Below are 22551 nucleotides of genomic sequence, written 5' to 3'. Positions count from 1 at the left end.
GATGGGATTTCACCATGTTGGACAGGCTGGTCTTAAACTCCTGACCCCAACTGATCCACCCACCTCGGCCTCCCAAAGTGCTAAGATTACAGGTGTGAGCCACCGCGCCCTGCCAGCCTCTTTTTGAATGTACCAAGTAGCATGAACTGAAGAGCGTAAAGAAGAGCCTCCTCCCCATCCAGTTTCCTCAGGGCCAAAGATATCACCATTTAAAAAATCAGCCAGTCGGGCATGGTGGCTCATGCCTATAATCCCAGCACTTTGGGAGGCTGAGGCGGGTGGATCACCTGAGGTCGGGAATTCAAGACCACCCTGACCAACATGGAGAAACACAGTCTCTACTAAAAATACAAAATTAGCCTGGCATGGTGGTGCATGCCTGTAATCCCAGTAACTCGGGAGACTGAGGCAGGAGAATCGCTTGAACCTGGGAGGTGGAGGTTGCGGTGAGCAGAGACTGCACCATTGCACTCCAGCCTGGGCAACAAGAGTGAAACTCCATCTCAAAAATAAATAAACAAACAAATTAATTAATTAAAATGAAAAGTCAGTCAGGTGCCGTGGCTCATGCCTGCAATCCCAACACTTTGGGAGACAGAAGTGGGCGGATTGCTTGAGCCCAGGAGTTAAAGACCAGCCTGGGCAACACAGTGAGACCCCCTCTCAGAAAAAAAAAGACCAGGTGCACTGAAAAAAAAAAAAAAAGGCCAGGTGCACTGGCTCACACCTGTGATCCCAGCATTTAGGGAGGCAGAGGTAGGAGGATAGCTTGAGTCCGGGAGTCTGAGACCTGCCTGGGCAATATAGCGTTCTCCACAAAAAGGACAAGAAAAAAAACAACAACAAAAAAAAGTCAACATGCCTTTGGGTATGTTCCCTGTAGCCTCTGTTATAAATCCTCGCTTCCCCTGGGGCAGGGAGAGGGCCTGGAGGGAGGAGACTAGGATAGGAAGCTAGGAAGAGGAGACTAGGAGAGAGGCTAGAGGTGAACATTCAGGGCTGCCTTCACCCACCCATTTATTTTTTCAACAAGCATCGTCATGGGGTCCCAGTCCCACCACTTACCCACCTGTATGACATTGGGCATGTCACTGCACCCCTTTGAGCCTCATTTGTTTTACGGTGAGGACTAACTGGGTCAAATCCCTAGAAGGCACCTAGCACAGGCCCTGCCTCATAGTAGGTGCCTGTTAGTATTAGCTCACATCAGAATCTTGTATTATATCAAGGGCAATTAATCGAGTCCATTTGTTTGGAGTTTGCTGACTCTGGTGATGCTTGGAGCTGGGTCTCAATCACTGGCTCCAGGTCACCCAGTTGGAGAGTGACAGACCATGATAGTGATCAAAACCCAGTTCAGGCCAGGCACGGTGGCTCATGCCTGTAAGCCCAGCACTTTGGGAGGCTGAGACGGGTGGATCGCTTGAGGTCAGAAGTTCGAGACCAGCCTGGCCTACAAAAAAAAAAAAAATACAAAAATTAGTTGGGCATGGTGGCACACACTCTAATCCCACCTACTCGGGAAGCTGAGGCACGAGAATCGCTTGAACCCAGCAGGTGAAGTTTGCAGTGAGCCGAGATCTCACCACTGCACTCCAGCCTGGGCAACAGAGTGAAACTCTCTCTCAAAAAATGAAATAGAAACTCAGTTCAAACTACAGCCTGTGTTTTGAAGGCATGGGAATTGTCAAAGGCCTCTCTTGGACCTTGTGAGAGTCTTGGGGTCCCCCAGGGTGCTCTTTCAAGCTGTCCTCAGGGCAATCCCCTTGTCTCAGGTACTAATCTGGACTCCAGTTCGTATCAGAGCCTTAAGTGCTAAGCAACAGCAACAGCAGGGCCAGCCCCCATCTCTGCCTCTTGGCTCCTGCTCACCCCTCTCCAACAGCTTCCCCAGTCAGGCATGGGATCTCCCTGTCCTTGAGGCCAGGAGAGTGCCCAGGGACGAGTGGGAGGGATCACTCCAGAATGGCTACTCAATGCCAGCCCTCAAGCCAGTGCCATGGATATCTCTGTCCAGGTCATGTTTCCAGATGCTTCGGAAGTGGGCAGCAGGAAGCAGCTCTCATCAGCTTCAGGAGGGCCAGAGAAGGGGCCCAGATACAGAGACACATTCAAGGAGGGGCCTTCAGAGCTCAGGACACAGGAGCAGAGGCCTCCAGCAAAACCAGGGTGAGCTGAGGGGCTTTCCAGAGAACAGGTCCAGGAGACAACGCCCTGTAGCCCACTTGCGAGGGAGAGAGAATGGAGAACTCCCAGGCCAAGGCAGCTCCACCTGCCACAGCACCTTGTCCTTCTCTTTCACTGCACCGGTTGCACTAAGGAGTTCGTGTTCACCTTTTGTCTGAACTCCCCCAACGAGACCACAAACATCTTTTATGTGTCTTGTTTGAGGAGTATCATGTACCTGGTTCAGCCTCAAAGCCCTCGTGCCTAGTACTGTGCCTGACACGTAGTAAATGTTCTATAAATATTGATTCACTAAGGCCGGGCGCAGTGGCTCACGCCTGTAATCCCAGCACTTTGGGAGGCCGAGGTGGGCGGATCACGAGGTCGGGAGATCGAGACCATCCTGGTGAACACCGTGAAACTCCATCTCTACTGAAAATACAAAAAATTAGCCAGGCGTGGTGGTGGGCGCCTGTAGTCCCAGCTACTCTACTCGGGAGGCTGAGGCAGGAGAATGGCGTGAACCCAGGAGGCGGAGCTTGCAGTGAGCCGAGATCACGCCACTGTACTCCAGCCTGGGTGACAGAGCGAGACTGTCTTAGAAAAAAAAAATATATATATATATATATTCACTGAATTAATAGAATAATGAACAAAAAAAAGGTTGGGAAACACAGGAACACATAAAAGATATACATGTAATTGTATATATTTTTAACCTTTTCTACAGCAAGAATATATTCAAAAAGAGAAAATCAAGAGCGAGCCAAAGAAGGCAACGTGAAAGGCTTGGGTAATAGAAATAATAAAGGCTAGCTGGCTTAGTTGGATTTGACTATAACCAGAAGCTCCTAAATAGCCTCCTGTACAAGAAAAGTTAGGAGAGAGAACTCAAGCCAGGTCCGAGGCCCACTGAGACAACTACTGCATACCATGCTGGTGGAAACAGAAACCATTTAGGCATACCTGTTTCATCAACGTGGCAATTTGTTTAAACTGCCTTGAAACTACCTTTATCCTCACCCATTTCTGGAAATAGGCCATGAGGAAATAATTGGTGATTCAGGCAGTTTTATGCACAAAGATTTTCACTGTCACATTATCTTAAATACTAATAAATTGGGCCGGGCGCGGTGGCTCATGCCTGTAATCCCAGCACTTTGGGAGGCCGAAGTGAGTGGATCACCTGAAGTCAGGAGTTCAAGAGAAGCCTGGCCAACATGGTGAAACCCTGCCTCTACTAAAACTACAAAAAAATAAATAAATACTAAAAAATTGGAAACCCCTGAAGTGCCCACACAATAGGGAAATGGTTAATGATGGTTATCTATAAAATATGGAATTGTATACATTTAATGAACGTAAAAAACATATAAAGCATGTTTCTGAAGGATTTTTAGCATGGGAAAAATGTAGGCTATGATGTTAATTGAAGAAAGTAGACTAGGCCAGCCACAGTGGCTCACACCTGCAATCCCAGAACTTTGGGAGGTCAAGGTGGGAGGGTCACCTGAGGTCAGGGATTTGAAACCAGCCTGGCCAACATGGCAAAACCCCGTCTCTACTAAAAATATAAAATTAGCCGGGCTTGGTGGCACATGCCTGTAATCCCAGTTACTTGGGAGGCTAAGGCAGGAGAATCACTTGAACCCAGGAGGCAAAGGTTGCAGTGAGCCGAGATCACACCACTGCACTCCAGCCTGGGCAACAAAAGCGAAATTCCATCTCAAAGAAAAAACAAAATATATGTGTGTGTGTGTGTGTGTGTGTGTGTGTGTGTGTATGTATATATATGTATGCAATGGCCAGGCACCATGGTTCACGCCTGTAATCTCAACACTTTGGGAGGTTGAAGTGGGAGGATTACTTAAGCCCAGGAGTTCAAGACCAGCCTGGACAACATTGTGAAACCCCATCTCTACAAAAAATACGATAAGATTAGCCAGGCACGGTGGCATATGCCTATAGTCTCAGCTACTTGAGAGCCTAAGGCAGGAGGATTGCTTGAGCCCAGGAGGTGGAGGTTGCAGTGAGCTGAGATCGTGCCACTGCATTCCAACCTGGGTGACAGAGCAAGACTCTGTCTCAAAAAATATAAGTATACATATGCATAGGAAGAAGCTTGGAGGAAATACTCCAGAATACTAAAGTGAGATCGGATAGACACAGCTTCAAATTTTGAACAGTTATCTTTAGCTTTATGACCTTAGGCTCAAATCTCTTGTCTTCTCTGCATCCCAGTTCTCATTTTTGTTTCATTTTTTTCTGAAAAATACTTTAAAAAATACTATAAACCTTAAATTCTAGGCTGGACGCAATGGTGCACACCTCTAATCCCAGCACTTCGGGAGGCCGAAGTGGGAAGATTGCTTGAGCCCAGGAGTTCAAGACCAGCCTGGGCAACACAGTGAGACCTTGTCTCTACAAATAATTTTGAAAGTGTAAATTTTAACTCCCCAAAACATTGACATGAAAGTATCTATGATTTGGGGAATTCCTGTGGGTCCTCCATTTGTCCCTCCAGGCATTAGGTATGCACCTATGGTATGCCTAGCCCTATAAGAACATAGAGCAGGCCGGGCGCGGTGGCTCACGCCTGTAATCCCTGCACTTTGGGAGGCCGAGGCGGGCGGATCACGAGGTCAGGAGATCGAGACCATCCTGGCTAACAAGGTGAAACCCCGTCTCTACTAAAATACAAAAAATTAGCCGGGCGTGGTGGCGGCACCTGTAGTCCCAGCTACTCAGGAGGCTGAGGCAGGAGAATGGCGCGAACCCGGGAGGCGGAGCTTGCAGTGAGCCGAGATGGTGCCACTGCACTCCAGCCTGGGGGACAGAGTGAAGACTCCGCCTCAAAAAAAAAAAAAAAAAAAAAAAAAAAAGAACATAGAGCAGTGCCCCAGTCTGGGAGCTGAAGTGTCACTTTGTCTATTTTCCCCAGGAAGAAGCAGTCCTCTTGGGTCCCCCAGGAAGGGTCCCAGGAGCTGCAGGCAGGCCAGGATCAGAGTGAGCTGGGGTTGCTGCCTTCCTGGGTTCCTGAAGGACCTGAAGGGCTGCAGCAGCTGGGCTCCGGAAAGGAGATCAAGGGCCAGCAGAGGAGGCAACGGAACCGGGGAACCGGGGAGGATGAGCCTCCTGAGAGCTGCCAGGTACCCTCCTAGGAGATCTGGGAAGAAGGGTATGGATGACCTACCACAGAGGAGGTAAAAGAGCCCCCTCCCAGCATGCCCTCCATTCTGGTGCATGTACCTGTAGTCCCAGCTACTTGGGAGGCTGAGGCAGGGGGATCCCTTGAGCCCAGAAGCTCAAGGCTGCAATGAGCTGTGTTCAGGCCACTGCACTCCAGCCTGGGTTACAGAGTGTTTGCTCCCCTCTGTGCCCTGAAGATGTCAAGCACTCAGTCTGTGGGTCACTGGACTATTCCCCCAGCCTACATCACAAGCATTTAAGTCTTGTTTCCAGGACGGGCGTGATGGCTCACGCCTGTTAATCCCAGCACTTTGGGAGGCCAAGGTGGGTGGATCACAAGGTCAGGAGATCGAGACCATCCTGGCTAACATGGTGAAACCCCGTCTTTACCAAAAATATAAAAAAAAAAAGACCAGGCGCGGTAGCTCACGCCTATAATCCCAGCACTTTGGGAGGCCGAGGCGGGCAGATCACGAGGTCAGGAGATCGAGATCATCTTGGCTAACACAGTGAAACCCCGTCTCCTACTAAAAATACAAAAAAATTAGCCAGGCGTGGTGGAGGGCGCCTGTAGTCCCAGCTACTCGGGAGGCTGAGGCAGGAGAATGGCGTGAACCCGGGAGGAGGAGCTTGCAGTGAGCTGAGATTGTGCCACTGCACTCCAGCCTGGGCAACAGAGTGAGACTCCATCTCAAAAAAAAAAAAAATTAGCCGGGCGTGGTGGTGGGCACCTGTAGTCCCAGTTACTCAGGAGGCTGAGGCAGGAGAATGGCGTGAACCCAGGAGGCGGAGCTTGCAGTGAGACGAGATCACGCCACTGCACTCCAGCCTGGGCAACTGAGCAAGACTCCATCTCAAAAAAAATAAATAAATAAAAATAAAAATTAGCCGGGCATGGTGGCAGGCGCATGTAATCTCAGCTACTCGGGAGGCTGAGGCAGGAGAATCACTTGAACCCGGGAGGCAGAGGTTGCAGTGAGCCAAGATCACGCCATTGCACTCCAGCCTGAAGGACAGAGCAAGACTCTGTCTCAAAAAGAAAAAAAAAAGAGAGAGAAAAAGAAAGAGATTCATGTATTGTGTGTATCAACATGTTGTTCTTTTGGTTGCTCAGTAATATTTCCATTCTATGGATATACAACAATATACCACATTTCTTTTCTTTGTTTTCTTTTCTTTCTTTTTTTTTGGACATAGAGTCTCGCCTTGTTGCCCAGGCTGGAATGCAGTGGTGTGATCTGGACTCACTGAAACCTCTGCCTCAGGTGGGAGGTTGAGGTGGGAGGTTCAAGTGATCCTCCCACCTCAGTCTCCTGAGTGGCTGGGATTACAGGCACACACTACTACGCCCAGTTAATTTTTGTATTTTTAGTAGAGACAGGGTTTCACCATGCTGGCCAGGCTGGTCCCGAACTCCTAACCTCATGTGATCCACCCACTTAGGCCTTTATTTATTTATTGTTTTAAGAGACAGAGTCTCACTCTGTCTCCCAGGCTGGAGTGCAGTGGTGTGATCATGGCTTATTGCAACCTCCGCCTCCTGGGTTCAAGTGTTTCTCATGCCTCAGCCTCCCAAGTAGCTGGGATTACAGGCATGAGCCACCATGCCTAGCTAATTTTGTATTTTTAGTAGAGACGGAATTTCGCCATATTGGCCAGGCTGGTCATGAATTCCTGACTTCAAGTGATCCACCTGCCCCTTGGCCTCCCAAAATTCTGAGATTGCAGGTGTGTACCACCACGCCTGGCCAAAACCCCTCTTTTTAAGGAGCCTCGTGAAGGATTCTTGTTCTTTGAAACATCCCTTAGAAAATCCCATTTAAGGCTGGCTGTGGTGGCTCATGCCTGTAATCCCAGCACTTCGGGAGGCTGAGGCAGGAGGAATGCTTGAGCCCAGGAGTTCAAGACCAGCCTGAGCAACATAGTGAGATCTCATCTCTACCAAACATTTTAAAATATCAGCCAGGCATGGTGACAGGTATCTGTAGTCCCAGCTACTTGGGAGGCTGAAGCAGGGGGATCCCTTGAGCCTAGGAGGTTAAGGCTGCAATGAGCTGTGTTCATGCCACTGTACTCTAGCCTGGGTGACAGAGTGAGACTTGTCTCAAAAAAGAGAAAAAAATAAAACACACACACACACACACACACACACACACACAAGAAAATCCTATTTAAAGGGGATCTTCTCAATTTTCCATGCTCTCATTCCACTCCCACAGGGAAGTGTGGTTCTTTGGGTAGGCCACGCCTTCTCTGGGCTTCAATTTCTTCACCCCTCAAAATGTAGGAGTACCTGTGCTGCCTTCTAGGGGCACTGGGAGAATTAAGTAAGATGATGCCTGAAGTGCTGGGATCCTAGTAAGTGTGTCATTACTGGTCTCCAGTTCACCTGGAGCTTTGAGGTTCACCTGGGAACCAGGATGGAGCTCCCCAGCCTTAGTGTCCTTGTCCTTGGCAGGGCCCCGGGTATCAATCCACCCTCGGTCACCAGGCAGACATGGTGCAGCCAGCAGAGCCTTGCTGCCCCTTGGTCGGCCGTGGCCAGCCACTGGGAGACAAGCGCCCCAAGGAGGCAGATGTCCCACACATCAGGCCACAGGAGGCTCCACCAGAGCCCAGCCCAGGGGGACATGGGGACAGCTCTCAGGAAGCAATGCCCCCAACATCCACGGTGGCTGCAGAGGAAAAGACAGCTAGCTCCTTCCTGCCATCCACGCCTGGACCTACAAAAACAAAAGGAGGGTAAGTCACCCTCCAGTGCCATCCCCTGCCCCCAACAAGGATGCCCTTCTGCAGAGTTTCAGGTGAGGTGAATTCTAGTCCAGACTGCTCCTGACTCGGTAGAGGACCTTGGGCAAGTCATGCTCCCCTGGGTCTCAATTTCCTCACCTGTGTAACGGCTGGAATACCAGAATGCTTGGTTCCGTGAGCCTGTGTACATGAGGATGTGGGGAAATAAGGAGCCCCCTGAGATGAGAAGGCCAAGGGGATGAGGCTGGGGTGGAAGTGGGTGTCCTCGGGGCTGAGAGGGGAGGATAGGAGGGCAAACCTTCAGCTGAGCCCTTCCCCCACCTGCGGGTTTCTCCTCTATTCAGGGGTGAGGCTGTGGAGACCCAGCCAGCACCGGGGCCTCTTCCTCCACCAGTAAGTAGGGCCATAATGGGGATGGGGACGGGCTGTGTAGGGGAAGGGCAGGGGGGATCAGGAGGAGGAAAAGGGCAGAGGCAGATATGGCACGTCAAACCCCTATTTGGAGTCAAACTGAGGAAGGTGTGTGTGGCTGTGTGAAAGTGCACATGGATGTGCACACGTGTGTGTGTGTGCCTGTGTGTCTGCATGTGTGTGTATTCTGAGTGGGCGTCAAGAATGCTCTTACACTCTGGAGCCCTTGGGTTCATCCCAGGTGGTGGCTTCTTCCACATCAGCATGGATTTCTTCCACCCATTTGCCCTCAGCCACAGCCACACAATCCAAAGTGTCCCTGAACACCTGGGAGGCTTCCCCAACCTCTCCCAGACACCCTCCCCTCCCCCGGCTCTGCCACTTCCTAGTTCTTTGACCTGACCGGGCAACCTGCAAATACACAGTCACTAGCATGCCCTGCCAGCACCTGCCCTGTCTCATCCTGCTGTGTTCATTGGCAAACCCCACCCTGGCTAAACCCACCCAGCCTTGTATCCATGTTAAGCAGCTCAACGCGGGCTGGAGAACATCCTGTCTTATTGACGGGTTTCACTTTCAAGCAGTAACCACTCATGTCGGATGCTGCCGGCAAGTCTCACTTTTCCATGGCCACACCGCCGTCCCCTCTGCTCCAGGTCATCATTTCACAACAGCATCCCCCACGCCCCTCATCTCACCCGTGTGTCACCGACAAACAGAAGCATCAGATGAGAAGCAGCATTCCCAAACCCACCACACTCCCTGCCTTGATTTGGCTGCAATGGGAGCTGTGAAGATGGGCCCCAGGTCCCATGGCTGTCTCCCCATTTATTCATTAGCTCTGGTCCCCTCCCCCCACCACATGATCCCTCTCTGCATTACTACAGGATGATTCCATCAGCATACAAACATGGCTTAGCCTCCACAATATCAAAAGCTGCCTTTCTTTATTTTTTTTCCTTTTTTTTTTTTTTTTTTTGAGACAGAATCTCTGTTGCCCAGGCTGGAGTGCAGTGGTGTGATCACGGCTCACTGCAACCTCCACCTCCTGGGTTCAAGCTAGTCTCAGCCTCCCGAGTAGCTGGGACTGCAGGTGTGCACCACCATGCCCGACATCAAAAGCCATCTTTCTTTGCTCCCCTTTGCAGCACCGTCCCTCAATAATTGTCCCCCTCACCTCCTCCGCTTGTCCTTTCTCAACACGTCCCCATATGAGAGCTTTTATCGGGGTCTCCATAATCTCCATCTGGCTTATCAAATGGAAAAGCTCTGTCCTTACAGAGCCCACCTCGAAACAGCAGAAGACACAGAGGCTCCCTCTCTTCTTCTCAATGCTGCCTTCTGCAGGCTCTGTGACAGCCCCAGCTTGGTTCTCCTCCCATGTCACTAGCGACTCCTTCCCAGTCTCCCTCCCTAGTTCCTCCTCATCTTCTCCACCCTCGGGGCTCCACGCTCTGGTCTCCCATCTCCATTCTCTGCCTGGATAATCTCATTCAGTCCCTCTAATGATTCCCAAATCCACATCTTCAGATGAGACTTTGCCTTTTTTTTTTTAATTGACACAGGCTAGAGCGTCAATGTTGCCCAGGCTGGAGTGCAGTGGTGCAGTCTCAGCTCACTGCAACCTCTGTCTCTGAGATTCAGGCGATTCTCTTGCCTCAGCCTCCCGAGTAGGTGGGATTACAGGCACGCACCACCTCACCTGGCTGATTTTTGTATTTTTAGTAGAGACAGGGTTTCACTATTTTGGCCAGGCTGCTCTCGAACTCCTTACCTCAGGTGATCCGCCTCGGCCTCCCAAAGTGCTCGGATTACAGGCGTGAGCCACCGCGCCCAGCCATAGAACTTGCCTTTAAATTCCATGTTCATATATACAATGGTCTACTTGAATTCCCTCTGGCTGGCTAATTCACTTCTCAAATATGACCACAGCAGTCTTCTTCAGTCCAGCAAATGACACTGCCTTTCTCACCCAAGGGGCTCATGCAACCCAGCTCAAAATCACGTGATTCCTCCTTTTCCCTCGATAATCCTTTCACGTGTGTCAACAAGCCCTGTTCAGTGCTACCTACAAAATAAATCCTGAATCCGTCCCTTCCTTCCACCCCCTCTTTCTGTCTTTCTTTTTTTTTTTTTTTTTTTTTGAGACGGAGTCTCGCTCTGTTGCCCAGGCTGGAGTGCAGTGGCCGGATCTCAGCTCACTGCAAGCTCCGCCTCCCGGGTTCACGCCATTCTCCTGCCTCAGCCTCCCAAGTAGCTGGGACTACAGGCGCCCGCCACCTCGCCCAGCTAGTTTTTTGTATTTCTTAATAGAGACGGGGTTTCACCGTGTTAGCCAGGATGGTCTCGATCTCCTGACCTCGTGATCCGCCCGTCTCGGCCTCCCAAAGTGCTGGGATTACAGGCTTGAGCCACCGCGCCCAGCCGTCCACCCCCTCTTTCATTACCCTAGTCCAAGCCTCATCTTCTTAGAATAAGATCCAAAATCTTCACCAAGATCCATAAAGCCCTATGTCTAGCCACTCTGGTCTGACCTCCAGCCTTTGAATATACTAAGCCTAGTCTCACCTCAGGGCCTTTGAGTGTGCCTGTGCCTGAACTCCTCCCCATAGACAGTCTAATGGCTAACTCTTTTGAGTCATTCACTTTTCAATTTCGACATCAGTTTTTCCACAAGGCCTTCCCTGGCCAGCCGATCTCAAGGAACCTGTCAGCCACACTCAGCCTATCACATGGCCCTGTTTTATTGTCTTTGTAGTACTCTCTCCCTCTGACATGATCTTTAAGTTGTCAACAACCTATTCATCATCTAGAATGCAAGCTCCCTGAGGGCAGCCTCGCTAGTTGACTTACCCTCTGTGCTTTGTGCCTCAAACAATGCCCAGCACGTGGTAGGTACTCAACAGGAATGTGTTGAATAAATGAATGGATGGGAATAAGACAAGGTACCTCTCTGAACTGGTGAGAAGTCAGATGAGAAATAGGAACTAGGCTGGATGCGGTGGCTTACGCCTATAATCCCAGCACTTTGGGAGGCCGAGGCGGGTGGGTCACCTGAGGTCAGGGGTTCAGGACCTGCCTGGCCAAAATACAAAAATTAGTCAGGCATGGTGGCGTGTGCCTGTAGTCCCAGCTACTCAGGAGGCTGAGGCAGGAGAATCGCTTGAACCTGTGAGGTAGGGGATGCAGTGAGCCAAGATCACACCACCGCTCTCCATCCTGAGCAACAGAGCATGACTCTGTCTTGGAAAAAAAAAAGAGAGAGAGAGAGAGAGAGAAATAAGAACTATTCCTTGCCTGTGCGTTTCCACCTTTTCCCCCATCCCTACCCCATGCACAGAGTGGGCTGGATACTGTGCAGGAGAAGAGGAGAGGGCACAATTTGGCTCCGTAAGTACATACTGAGTCTCTGTGGCATACCAGGCCCAGTGCTTGGAGGGAAAGGACAAGGAAAGCCGGGGAGGGCTCCTGCTCCCTGCTCCGGAGGATGCAGCTGAGCTGGTGGCACCACAAGAGATGAGAGTCCTGGACAGGAAGTCCTACAGGCACTCAGAGGAGCCCTGGGACCATTGGGTAGCTTTCTGGAGAGGGAGGACTGATATTAGACTATACAGAGGGAACAGAATACGAACAGAGCCAGGGAGTAGAAAGGGGAGTAGCCAGGGATGGGTGCAGTGGCTCACGCCTGTAATCCGAGCACTTTGGGAGGCCGAGGCGGGTGGATTACCTGAGGTTAGAATTCGAGACCAGCTTGGCCAACATGGGGAAATCCCGTCTCTACTAAAAATACAAAAAAATTAGCCAGGCATGGTGGCAGGCACCTATAATCCCAGCTACTCAGGGGGCCGAGGCAGGAGAATCACTTGAACCCGGGAGGCAGAGGCTGCAGTGAGCTGAGATTGCGCCATCGCACCCTAGCCTGGGGGACAAGAGTGAGACTTTGTCTCAAAAAAAAAAAAAAAAAAAAACCACAAAAAATTAGCTGGGCATGGTGGCAGGTGCCTGTAGTCCCGGCTACTCAGAGGGCCAAGGCAGGAGAATCACTTGAACCCGGGAGGCAGAGGCTGCAGTGAGCTGAGATCGTGCCATTGCACTCCAGCCTAGGCAGCAAATGAAACTCCGTCTCAAAAAAAAAAAAAAAAAAAAAAAAAGGGCAGCCAGGCAGCAGCAGACCCATCACAAGGAAAGTTACAGAGATAGGAAAGAAGGTGAATGAAGACTGACGGTGGAGAGGGCCATCATCTGGGCCTCATGGGACAAGCATATTGGATACGATGATCAGAGCAGCTGAAAAGCTAGGCTGGCTGTGATATGAAGCATCCAGTATGTGAGGCAGGCTCACCATGTACTGGTTACCAACTTGTCTGAGTCCAGTGAGGCAGAATATCCATACATACATGTTATATAAAACGGGTTTATTACTAAAGATGGGCAGCAAAGGACAACAGAAGCATAGGATCCACTGTCGGCTTGGCCCCCAAGGCTCAGGAAAGCTGTCTGGGGCAGAGGGAGTCTTGTCTACATGTGCCCCACTTGCTGAGGGACCCCAGAAAGCAGCTCACCCTGGGTTTTATACTTCAAGATGACATGCTTTGCTGGGCTAAAGCCTTGAAGGCTGTCCTATTTCTGGGGCTCAGGGGAGTAGAACAGATAGATCCTGGGGGTGTTGCAGCCAGTCCCTCCCTATCTTAGGATATTGCATTCCCAGCATATTCTTTAACTATATAATCTTCAGAACTATATAATTCTTTAACTATATAATCGTTTTTAACAAGTGAAAAATGAGAGAGAACTAGGTGGGTCTAAGGCCCACCTGCACCCGGAGACCCGTCCTGCACGGTCCTAGAGTGGAGCATTTGGCCTTAGCACTCTAACGTCCCTCTTAACACCTTGCACAGAGCTGGAAGAATAAATACTAGATTAGAGCACCCCGAGGCTGGGGACTAGGCATCCCTGTATCCACGCGACTGCACAGTGTGGCACAGGTGGATGAACAGATGGGCGTGACGGTCACAGGGAGCCCCCACAGGCTCAGGGGTAGCAGGGCAGTGACACAAGAGCTGCACAGAGGTCAACCCAGTAGTCTGTGCAGGACACGTAGTGCCAGGTCGAAGGGGCTCAGAGAAGGCAGAAGGAGGAATCCAGGTGTGTAAGGGCTGGAGAAGCTGGAAGGAAAGATGTCAGGGGCTTGGCACCATTATTCACCCACAGTTGCCTGCTGGGAGCAGACCTTGGTGCTGGGTCCTGAAATAATAGGACATATTCTGAGACAGACCCCTACCCACCTTGGGGCTCAGAGTCTGTATCTGCAACAGGGGCAGAGGCCTTGGACTTCAGAAGCCCTGTAGTCGCCAGAGGGCCAAGATGACAGTGAGGCTGGATTCATGGCCACCATCTTGGGCCCCCAATATCACAATGGAGCGGGAGCCCCAGAACTGCCTTTTTTTTTTTTTTTTGAGACAGGATCACATTCTGTCGCCCATGCTAGAGTGCAGTGGCACAATCTTGACTCACTGCAGCCTCCGCCTCCTGGGCTCAAGCAATCCTCCCGCCTCAGCCCCTTCAAGTAGCTGGTAGTACAGGCGCGAGCCACCATGCCTGGCAAATTTTTGTGTTTTCTGTAGAGACAGGGTTCCACCATGTTGCCCAGGCTGTTCTCGAACTCCTGAGCTCAAGCGATCCACCTGCCTCAGCATCCCGAAGTGTTAGGATAACAGGCATGAGCCATCGCGCCCGGCCCAGAACTGCTTTTGATTGCTAGTTTGTTTTAGGCTTCACAGAAATTGAGCATTTGCCTTTAATTCAGGAAAACAATTAAAGGAGTTTTTGGCATGGGAAAATTGGGTCTCCTTTCTAGGCTTCAGAATACTCGACTAGAATTTTTTTTTTTTTTTTTTGAGATGGAATTTTGCTCTTGTTGCCCAGGCTGAAGTTGCAATGGTGTGATCTCAGCTCACCGCAACCTCCGCCTCCCAGGTTTAAGCAATTCTCCTGCCTCAGCCCTCCCCAGTAGCTGGGATTACAGGCATGCGAACAATGCCCAGCTAATTTTGCATTTTTAGCAGAGACGGGGTTTCTCCATGTTGGTCAGGCTGGTCTCAAACTCCCTACCTCAGGTGATCCACCCGCCTCAGCTTCCCAAAGTGCTGGGATTACAGGCGTGAGCCACCGCACCCGTCAACTATAATTATTTTCAACCCTACTGCTTGCTAAGTGTTTACTCTGTCCAAGTGCTTTATTTACGTTATCTTGCTTCTCAGACGTCACTGAGAAAAGTGAAATAATCAGTGTTTGGTTAACATACATATTGAGGACGGCATACCAAACACAGTTGTGAAACTGGTGACTTCATGGTGAATGGAGCTTGTGACCTAGTTGGTGGAAAGTCTAGACCATTACATGTCAACAAATAAATACAGTTTAGGCCAGGTGCGGTGGCTTACGCCTGTAATCCCAACACTTTGAGTGGCTGAGGTGGGCAGATCACTTGAGGCCAGGAGTTTGAGACCAGCCTAGGCAACATGGCAAAACCCCGTCTCCACTAAAAATACAAAAAAATTAGCCAGGCTGTGGTGGCGCACACCTGTGATCCCACCTACTTGGGAGGCTGAGGCATGAGAATCACTTGAACCCGGGAGGCAGAAGTTAGAGTGAGCCAAGATCACGCCACTGCACTCCAGCCTAGGAGACAGAACGAGATTCTGTCTCAAAAAAAAAAAAAAAAAAAAAGACTCTAGGCTCACACTCATCAGGACGACTGCTCTAACAAGAAAAAAAAACAGAAAATAACAAGTGTTGACAAGGAAACTGGAACACCCATGTACTGCTGGTGGAAATGGAAAATGGTACAGCTACTGTGGTAAACAGTATGACAGGCCAGGCATGGTGGCTCACACCTGTAATCCCAGCACTTTGGGAGGTCAAGGCAGGCAGATCGCTTGAGGTCAGGAGTTCAAGACCAGCCTGGCCAATATGGCAAAACCCTGTCTCTACTAAAAATACAAAAATTAGCCAGGCGTGGTGGCACACTCCTGTAGTTCCTGCTACTCCAGGGGCTGAGCCAGGAGAATCGCTTGAACCTGGGAGGCAGAGGTTGCAGTGACCCAAGACCGTGCCATTGCACTCCCGCCTGGGCAACAAGAGCAAAACTCTGTCTCAAAAAAGAAAGAAAAGAAAAGAGAAGAGAAGAAAGAAATGAAAAGAGTATGATAGCAGTTCCTCAGAAAATTAAAGATAGAATTACTACTATACGATGCTGAAACTCCATTTCTGGGTATATACCCCAGAGAATTGAAAGCAGGGTCTCAAGGAGATCTTTGTACACTTATGTTCATAGCAGTATTATTCACAAGTGGATAACAGATTAAAGCAACCCAAGTGTCCATTGACAGATGAATGGATATGCCAAATGTGGTCTGTACGTACAATAGATTATTCAGCCTTAAAAGGGGAGGAAATTCTGCCACATGCTGCCACATGGATGAGCTTTTTTTTTTTTTTTTTTTTTTTTTTTTTTGAGACAGAGTCTCGCTCTGTCGCCCAGGCTGGAGTGCAGTGGCGCGATCTCGGCTCACTGCAAGCTCCGCCTCCCGGGCTTACGCCATTCTCCTGCCTCAGCCTCCCGAGTAGCTGGGACCACAGGCGCCCGCCACCTCGCCCGGCTAGTTTTTTGTATTTTTTAGTAGAGACGGGGTTTCACCATGTTCGCCAGGATGGTCTCGATCTCCTGACCTCGTGATCCGCCCGTCTCGGCCTCCCAAAGTGCTGGGATTACAGGCTTGAGCCACCGCGCCCGGCCATGGATGAGCTTTGAGGATATTATGCTAAGTGAAATAAGCCAGTCACAAAAAGACAAAGCAATTCCACTTACATGAGATTCTTTTTTGTGAGACAGAGTCTTGCTCTGTCACCCAGGCTGGAGTGCAGTGGCATGATCTTGGCTCACTGGAAGCTCCACCTCCCAGGTTCACTCCATTCTCCTGCCTCAGCCTCTCGAGTAGCTGGGACTACAGGCACCCGCTACCACTCCTGGCTAATTTTTGTTGTTGTTGTTGTTGTATTTTTAGTAGAGACGGGGTTTCACCATGTAGCCAGGATGGTCTCGATCTCCTGACCTCATGATCCGCCTGCCTCAGCCTCCCAAAGTGCTGGGATTTCAGGCGTGAGCCACCGCGCCTGGCCTTATATGAGAAACTTAGTCAAATCCGTAGAGACAGGAAGTGGAAATGGTAGTTGCCAGGGCTCGGGGGAGTGGTGATAGGAGGTTATTATTTAATGGATATGGAGTTTCTGTTCTACAAGATGAAAAGACCAGCCTGGGCAACATAGCAGGACTCTGTCTCTTAAAAAAAAGAAAATCGTTGGCTGGATGCAGTGGCTCATTCCTATAATCCCAGCACTTTGAGAGGCTGAAGCGGGTGGATCACGAGGTCAGGAGATCGAGGCCATCCTGACCAACATGGTGAAACCCTGTCTCTACTAAAATACAAAAAATTAGCCAGGCTTGGTAGCGTGCACCTGTAGTCCCAGCTACTTGGGAGGCTGAGGCAGGGGAACTGCTTGAACCCAGGAGGCGGAGGTTGTAATGAGCTGAGATCATGCCACCACACTCCAGCGTGGCAACAGAGCAAGAATTCATCTCAAAAAAAAAAAAAAACAAAGAAAGAAAATCATTAAGATGGTAAATGTGGCCGGGTGTGGTGGCTCATGCCTGTAATCCCAGCACTTTGGGAGGCCGAGGCAGGCACATCACCTGAGGTCATGAGTTCGAGACCAGTTTGGCCAACATGGTAAAACCCTGTCCCTACTAAAAATACAAAAATTAGCCAGGTGTGGTGGTGCATACCTGTGATCCTAGCTACTTGGGAGGCTGAGGCAGGAGAATTGCTTGAACACAGGAGGCAGAGGTTGCAGTGAGCCAAGATCTCCAGCCACTGCTCTCCAGCCTGGGCAACAGAGTGAGACTCTGTCTCAAAACAAACAAACAAACAAAGATGGTAAATGTTATGTGTATGTTATCACAGGAAAAAAAAAAAGTTGGAAAATAAAAACAAGGACTCTAGGTCTGTGGCGTGAGCCACAGGTGATGTCATTAAGTGAGACACAAGCCTGGATAGCAGCAGATGAGAGGAACGTGAGGTCTCTGCTTTGCTCCTGTTCTAGACACCCAAGAAGAGATGTCAAGGAGGACGTCTGGTATTAGGAAGGACAAAGAAACGTGAGGAAAATGGAGTCATGGGCAGGAAGACGACTTCTAGGGAGGGAGGGAGCCCAGAACAGGGGGAGGACTGAGGACAAATCCCCGGGTCTCCACAACACTGAGAAATGGAGCACGAGTGAGGAGGAGCCAGCACCAGAGGCAGGGGCAGAGCAACCAGTGAGGGGCGGGAGTCTAGGGCAGGAGGTATTTCCAGAAGGACAAAGTGAATGAGCATCTGTGTCTAATGCTGCCAAGGGGTCAACTCAGATGAGGGCAGAGATCTGACCGTGGCATGGCAAGAGCAGCTTTAGGGAGTGCTAGGCAGAGCCTGATTGGAGATGGAAGTGTGGAGTCAGGACAGCCAACGCTTTCAAGGAATTTTGCAATAGAAGGGGAGCAGAGAACTGGGATGATGGAGGTGAGGTGGTATCAGGAGACTTTGTTTTTTCTTAAAGAAGGAAGATTAGCCGGCTTTGGTGGCACACATCTGTAATCCCAGCACTTTGGGAGGCTGAGATAGGAGGATCATTTGAGCCCAGGGGTTTGAGACCAGCCTGGGCAAGACGAGACCCTGTCTCTACAAAAAATTAAAATATTAGGCGGGCCTGGTGGTGAGCACCTGTAGTCTTAGCCACTTGGGAGGCTGAGGTGGGATTATCCCTTGAGCCCAGGAATTCAAGGCGGCAGTGAGCTGAGATCATGTCACTGCATTCCAGCCTGGGCAACAAAATGAGACCCTATTTCTTTCAAAATAAAAGAGGGAAGATGATAATATATTTACATGCTAATAGGAGTAATCTGGTGGGGAAAGCAAAGTTGATAACTTAGGAAGAGAGAGTGTGTAGTAAGCACAGCGTCTTTGATTGGGAGAAAAGCCTGGCCTGGCAGGAGGCAGAATGGGGACAGCCAGTCCCTCTGAGGAGAGGGAACAGGTGCAAGAGAGCCTGGGGTTGCTGAGTGAATGAGAAGCGGGTGTACAGGAATAAAAGAGGCAGCCAAGGTCCTGCCCTCAATAATGCTTACCTTCTGGTCAGGAGGGCAGACAACAGGCATGAACAAGGCCAAGTGGTGGGACCGGGAGTAACTCACTCAAGACCATGGCTTAGCCAGGTGTGGCGGCTCACACTTGTCATCCCAGCACTTTGGGAGGCCAAGGCGGAGGATCACTTGAGGTCAGGAGTTCCAGACCAGCCTGGGCAACATGGTGAAACCCTGTCTCTACAAAAAATACAAAGATTAGGCCGGGTGCAGTGGCTCATGCCTGTAATCCCAGCAATTTGGGAGGCCGAGGCAGACAGATCACCTGAGGTCAGGAGTTCGAGACCAGCCTGGTCAATGTGGCAAAACCCTGTCTCTGCTAAAAATATAAAAATTAGCTGGGTATGGTGGTGCATGCCTGTAGTCCCAGCCACTCAGGAGGCTGAGGCAGGAGAATCGCTTGAACCTGGGAGGTGGAGGTTGCAGTGAGCCAAGATCACACCACTGCACTCCAGCTTGGGAAACACAGCAAGACATCATCTCAAAAAAAAAAAAAAAAAAAGATTACCTGGGCGTGGTAGTGTGCAGCTGTAGTCCCAGCTACTCTGGAGGCTGAGGTGGGAGGATCACTTGAGCCTGGAAGGTCAAGGCTACAATAAGCTGAGATCACGCCACCGCACTCCAGCCTGAGTGACAGAGCAAAACCCTGTCTCAAAAAACAACAACAACAACAACAAGAAAACAAACCCAGCTCACTGGGAGGTAGCAAGTCAAGTGTTGGGGAGGATGTGGGGCAGGAGGACGTGGGGCAGGAGCACAGTGGGGTGCATGTGAGATTTGGGGTACATCCTCCAAAGGCTCAGAGAGTAAGGGGCAGTCTGAGGATCTCTGGAGAGGGGATGGCAGGGAGGAGCTTTGTGGGACACTCTGGCCTGCTAGAGGCCTCCTGGATCCCCTCCCCTATCCCCAGGAGGTGAGGGACATTGGAGAGAGGCGGGAGCCGGACCGTGTGCAGCAGCAGCCTCAGAAGCCCGTGGTGGCTGCAGGGACACAGAACCTCAGGAAATTCCGGCAGGGCTTCATGAAGTGCTTGCTGGAGGTGGAGAAAGTGGAAGCCTCCCATCGGAGAGCCTTGAAGGCCCGGTCCCTGACAGCCCAGAAGTCCCCCAGGACCCTGACCCCAGTGCCCACCTCATCCCCAAGCCTGCCTCAGACCCCTGCCTCGGCCCCTGCCAGTGGCCCATCGTGGGCCAGGCTGTCAGCTCCTGGGCCAGAGCCTGCCCCCGTGGGAGCCCCGGTTCCCACCTCCACGCCTTGCCCTGTCCTGCTGTGCCCTGCCCTGGACCTGGGCTGGAGAAGGATGGAGCTCTCGCACCACAGCAGCGAGAGAACCCTGAGCTACGCCAAGGCACGGTAGGAGCCCCCGCTGCCTACCTGCCCGCTCCTGAAAGGCCCCAAAATCAGAGCCTTGTCCCGGATGCAGGTCCCTGTCCCTGTACCTGCCTGTTCCCTCGTGTGTCCCCCACTCTCCATTTCTCCTCACATGTCTCCTCTCCGCATCTCCCACGTCTCTGCCTCCTCTTCCATTTCTGACCCCTTTTCTAACTCCCCCGAAGGGGTCTCCCTCTAGTCCCCCTCTCCTCTATCCCACTCCTCCTCTGGGTCTCCTTTTTCCTGCCATTCTTGATCCTTCCTGGCTCCCCAAAGCCTCCCCAACGACCTCCTCCTGCAGGCTTCCCCAACCCCTCCCCTAGCTATCAGCAGGGTGGGCGGCCGGATGTTGCCCTGGGCCGGGGTTCTGTCCTCTGCAGGCAGGAGCCGGAAGAGCAGAGCCTCCAAAAGCTGTATCAAAACCGGGAAAAGTCCGAGGAGCAACTGACCCTGAAGCAAGAGGAAGGTGAGGGCAGGGAGGCCAGGGAGGTCCCAGCACAGGCAGGACCCTTGGTCCTTGGGGGTTTATAGGTGCAGGGCAGACTGGGGTGTTTTCCAGATCACACGGCTGCCGCCATGCCCACCACAGCCCCGTGTAGCAGATCCAGCAGCGGTTTTGCACTTGGCCTGTGGGGCAGGGCAGGGTAAGGGGTTGGCCCCAGCTCACAAAGCTGCTGGGTTGGCGGAGCCAGAACTCATGCTGGGTCAATTTTTTTTTTTCTGAGAAAGAATCTCACTCTGTCGCTCAGGCTGGAGTGCAGTGGCACGATCTCAGCTCACTGCAACATCTGCCTCCAGGGTTCGAACGATTCTCCTGCCTTAGCCTCCTGAATAGCTGGGATTACAGGTGTGTGACACCACGCCCAGCTAATTTTTGTATTTTTAGTAGAGACGAAGTTTCACCATATTGGCCAGGCTGGTCTCGAACTCCTGAACTCAACTGATCTACCCGCCTCGGCCTCCCAAAATCTGGAATTACAGGCGTGAGCTACTGCGCCCGGCCTTGTGCTAGGTCTTCTGACTCGAAGTCCAGCGCTCTCCCTGTGCCAGAGCTGCCTCTCTGAGAGAATGACAGAAGCCTTGCAGAGTGATTTAGGTTTTGGAAAAGTTTCTGCTTCCCTTAACCCAAGCCTGCTCCATGGTCCTCTTCAGAGCACCCTGGATAGGAGACAGGGCTCCAGGAACCCTGCCCATCCTAGACAGTCCCTCATCATTAAACAAGGACACCAGCCTAAGCATCTCCCCCATTCCCACTGCATCTCACCTTCACCAAAATGTTAAAAAGTTCTGAATGCCTACCCTGCTCTCTATTGTCCTCAGAACGGGGTCCTGTGACCCCACTCCCCCATCACCCTGGCCCTAGAAGAATGGATGTACATCCTCCTTCCATCCCCCACTCCTCCCCAAAGCCTGCAACCCTCTTGGACAAAGTGGTCCCTTCCTCTGTCTTCCCTGGATGCTCTCACTGGCTCCCTGTGACCCCATCCTTTAAGTCCACCCCTTTTAGTATTAAAACCCTCTACCATGGCTGGGCACAATGGCTCATGCCTATAATCCCAGCACTTTGGGAGCCTGAGGCAGGAGGATCACTTGAGGCCAGGAGTTCAAGACTAGCCTAAGCAACATAGTAAGACCCCCATATCTACAAAAAATTTAAAAATTAGCCATACATAGTGGCATGAGCCTGTAGTCCCAGCTACCCAGGAGGCTGAGGTGGGAGGATCACTTGAGCTCAGGAGTTTGAGGTTATGGTGGGCTATGATTATGCTACTACACTCCAGCCTGGGCGACAGAGCAAGACCCTCTCTTAAAAATAAAATAATATACAACTCCAGCCGGGCGCGGTGGATCATACCTGTAATCCCCACACTTTGGGAGGCTTAGGTGGGTGGATCACGAGGTCAAGAGTTCGAGACCAGCCTGACCAACATGGTGAAACCCCGTCTCTACTAAAAATACAAAAATTAGCCAGGTGTGGTGGTGCGTGCCTATAATCCCAGCTACTCAGGAGGCTGAGGCATGAGAATCGCTTGAACCCGGGAAGCGGAGGTTGCAGTGAGCCGAGATCGCGCCACTGCACTCCAACCTGGGCGACAGAGCAAGACTCTGTCTCAAAAATAGTAATAATAATAATAATAATATACAACTCCCTAGCCACCTTCCTAAGTGCAGCTCTCCCTGCCCACCTCCTTGAGCAGTTCATGAACAATGTGCCACTTTGACTCAGAGACTCAGGGTCCCACAACTCCCAATCCCTGTCTGGTAATAAAGGGCCGACTGCCCTGCTCCGATGGCTCAAACCACGAGGCATTCTGAGTGATCACACCTGCTTCTGAGAGTTGCTCTGGTTTTTCCTTCTGTGATGTGCCTGCCCACGACAGGTCACCACATGCCCCAACACCAGTCCTAGCCCCACCTCTTCCCCA

At 51.1% G+C, this 22551-nt stretch overlaps 1 protein-coding gene across 3 annotated transcripts in view; it reads left to right on the top strand.

The window, feature by feature from the left end:
- SPATA21 (spermatogenesis associated 21) overlaps positions 1-22551 on the top strand; it is a 49793-nt gene that overhangs the window by 7784 nt on the left and 19458 nt on the right. Inside the window, exons 3-8 of one of the 3 annotated variants that reach the window (XR_003117031.1) lie at positions 2018-2169; positions 5108-5315; positions 7814-8097; positions 18751-18888; positions 19665-20107; positions 20506-20591. Coding sequence is in view for 2 of the 3 variants with exons in the window: in XM_025370140.1 (XP_025225925.1) it covers positions 2018-2169; positions 5108-5315; positions 7814-8097; positions 8451-8499; positions 19665-20107; positions 20506-20591 (1222 nt within the window). In the remaining variant the exon portion in view is untranslated. Of the gene's footprint in view, positions 1-2017; positions 2170-5107; positions 5316-7813; positions 8098-8450; positions 8500-18750; positions 18889-19664; positions 20108-20505; positions 20592-22551 lie in introns of all 3 variants that reach the window. The other 2 variants (XM_025370140.1, XM_025370149.1) reach the window with 2 other exon arrangements.

The sequence above is a fragment of the Theropithecus gelada genome, chromosome 1, assembly GCF_003255815.1.
Source record: "Theropithecus gelada isolate Dixy chromosome 1, Tgel_1.0, whole genome shotgun sequence".
Classification (NCBI taxonomy): domain Eukaryota; kingdom Metazoa; phylum Chordata; class Mammalia; order Primates; family Cercopithecidae; genus Theropithecus; species Theropithecus gelada.
The sequence above is the reverse complement of the archived record's forward strand: the minus strand, read 5'-3'. Positions and strand labels throughout refer to the sequence as shown.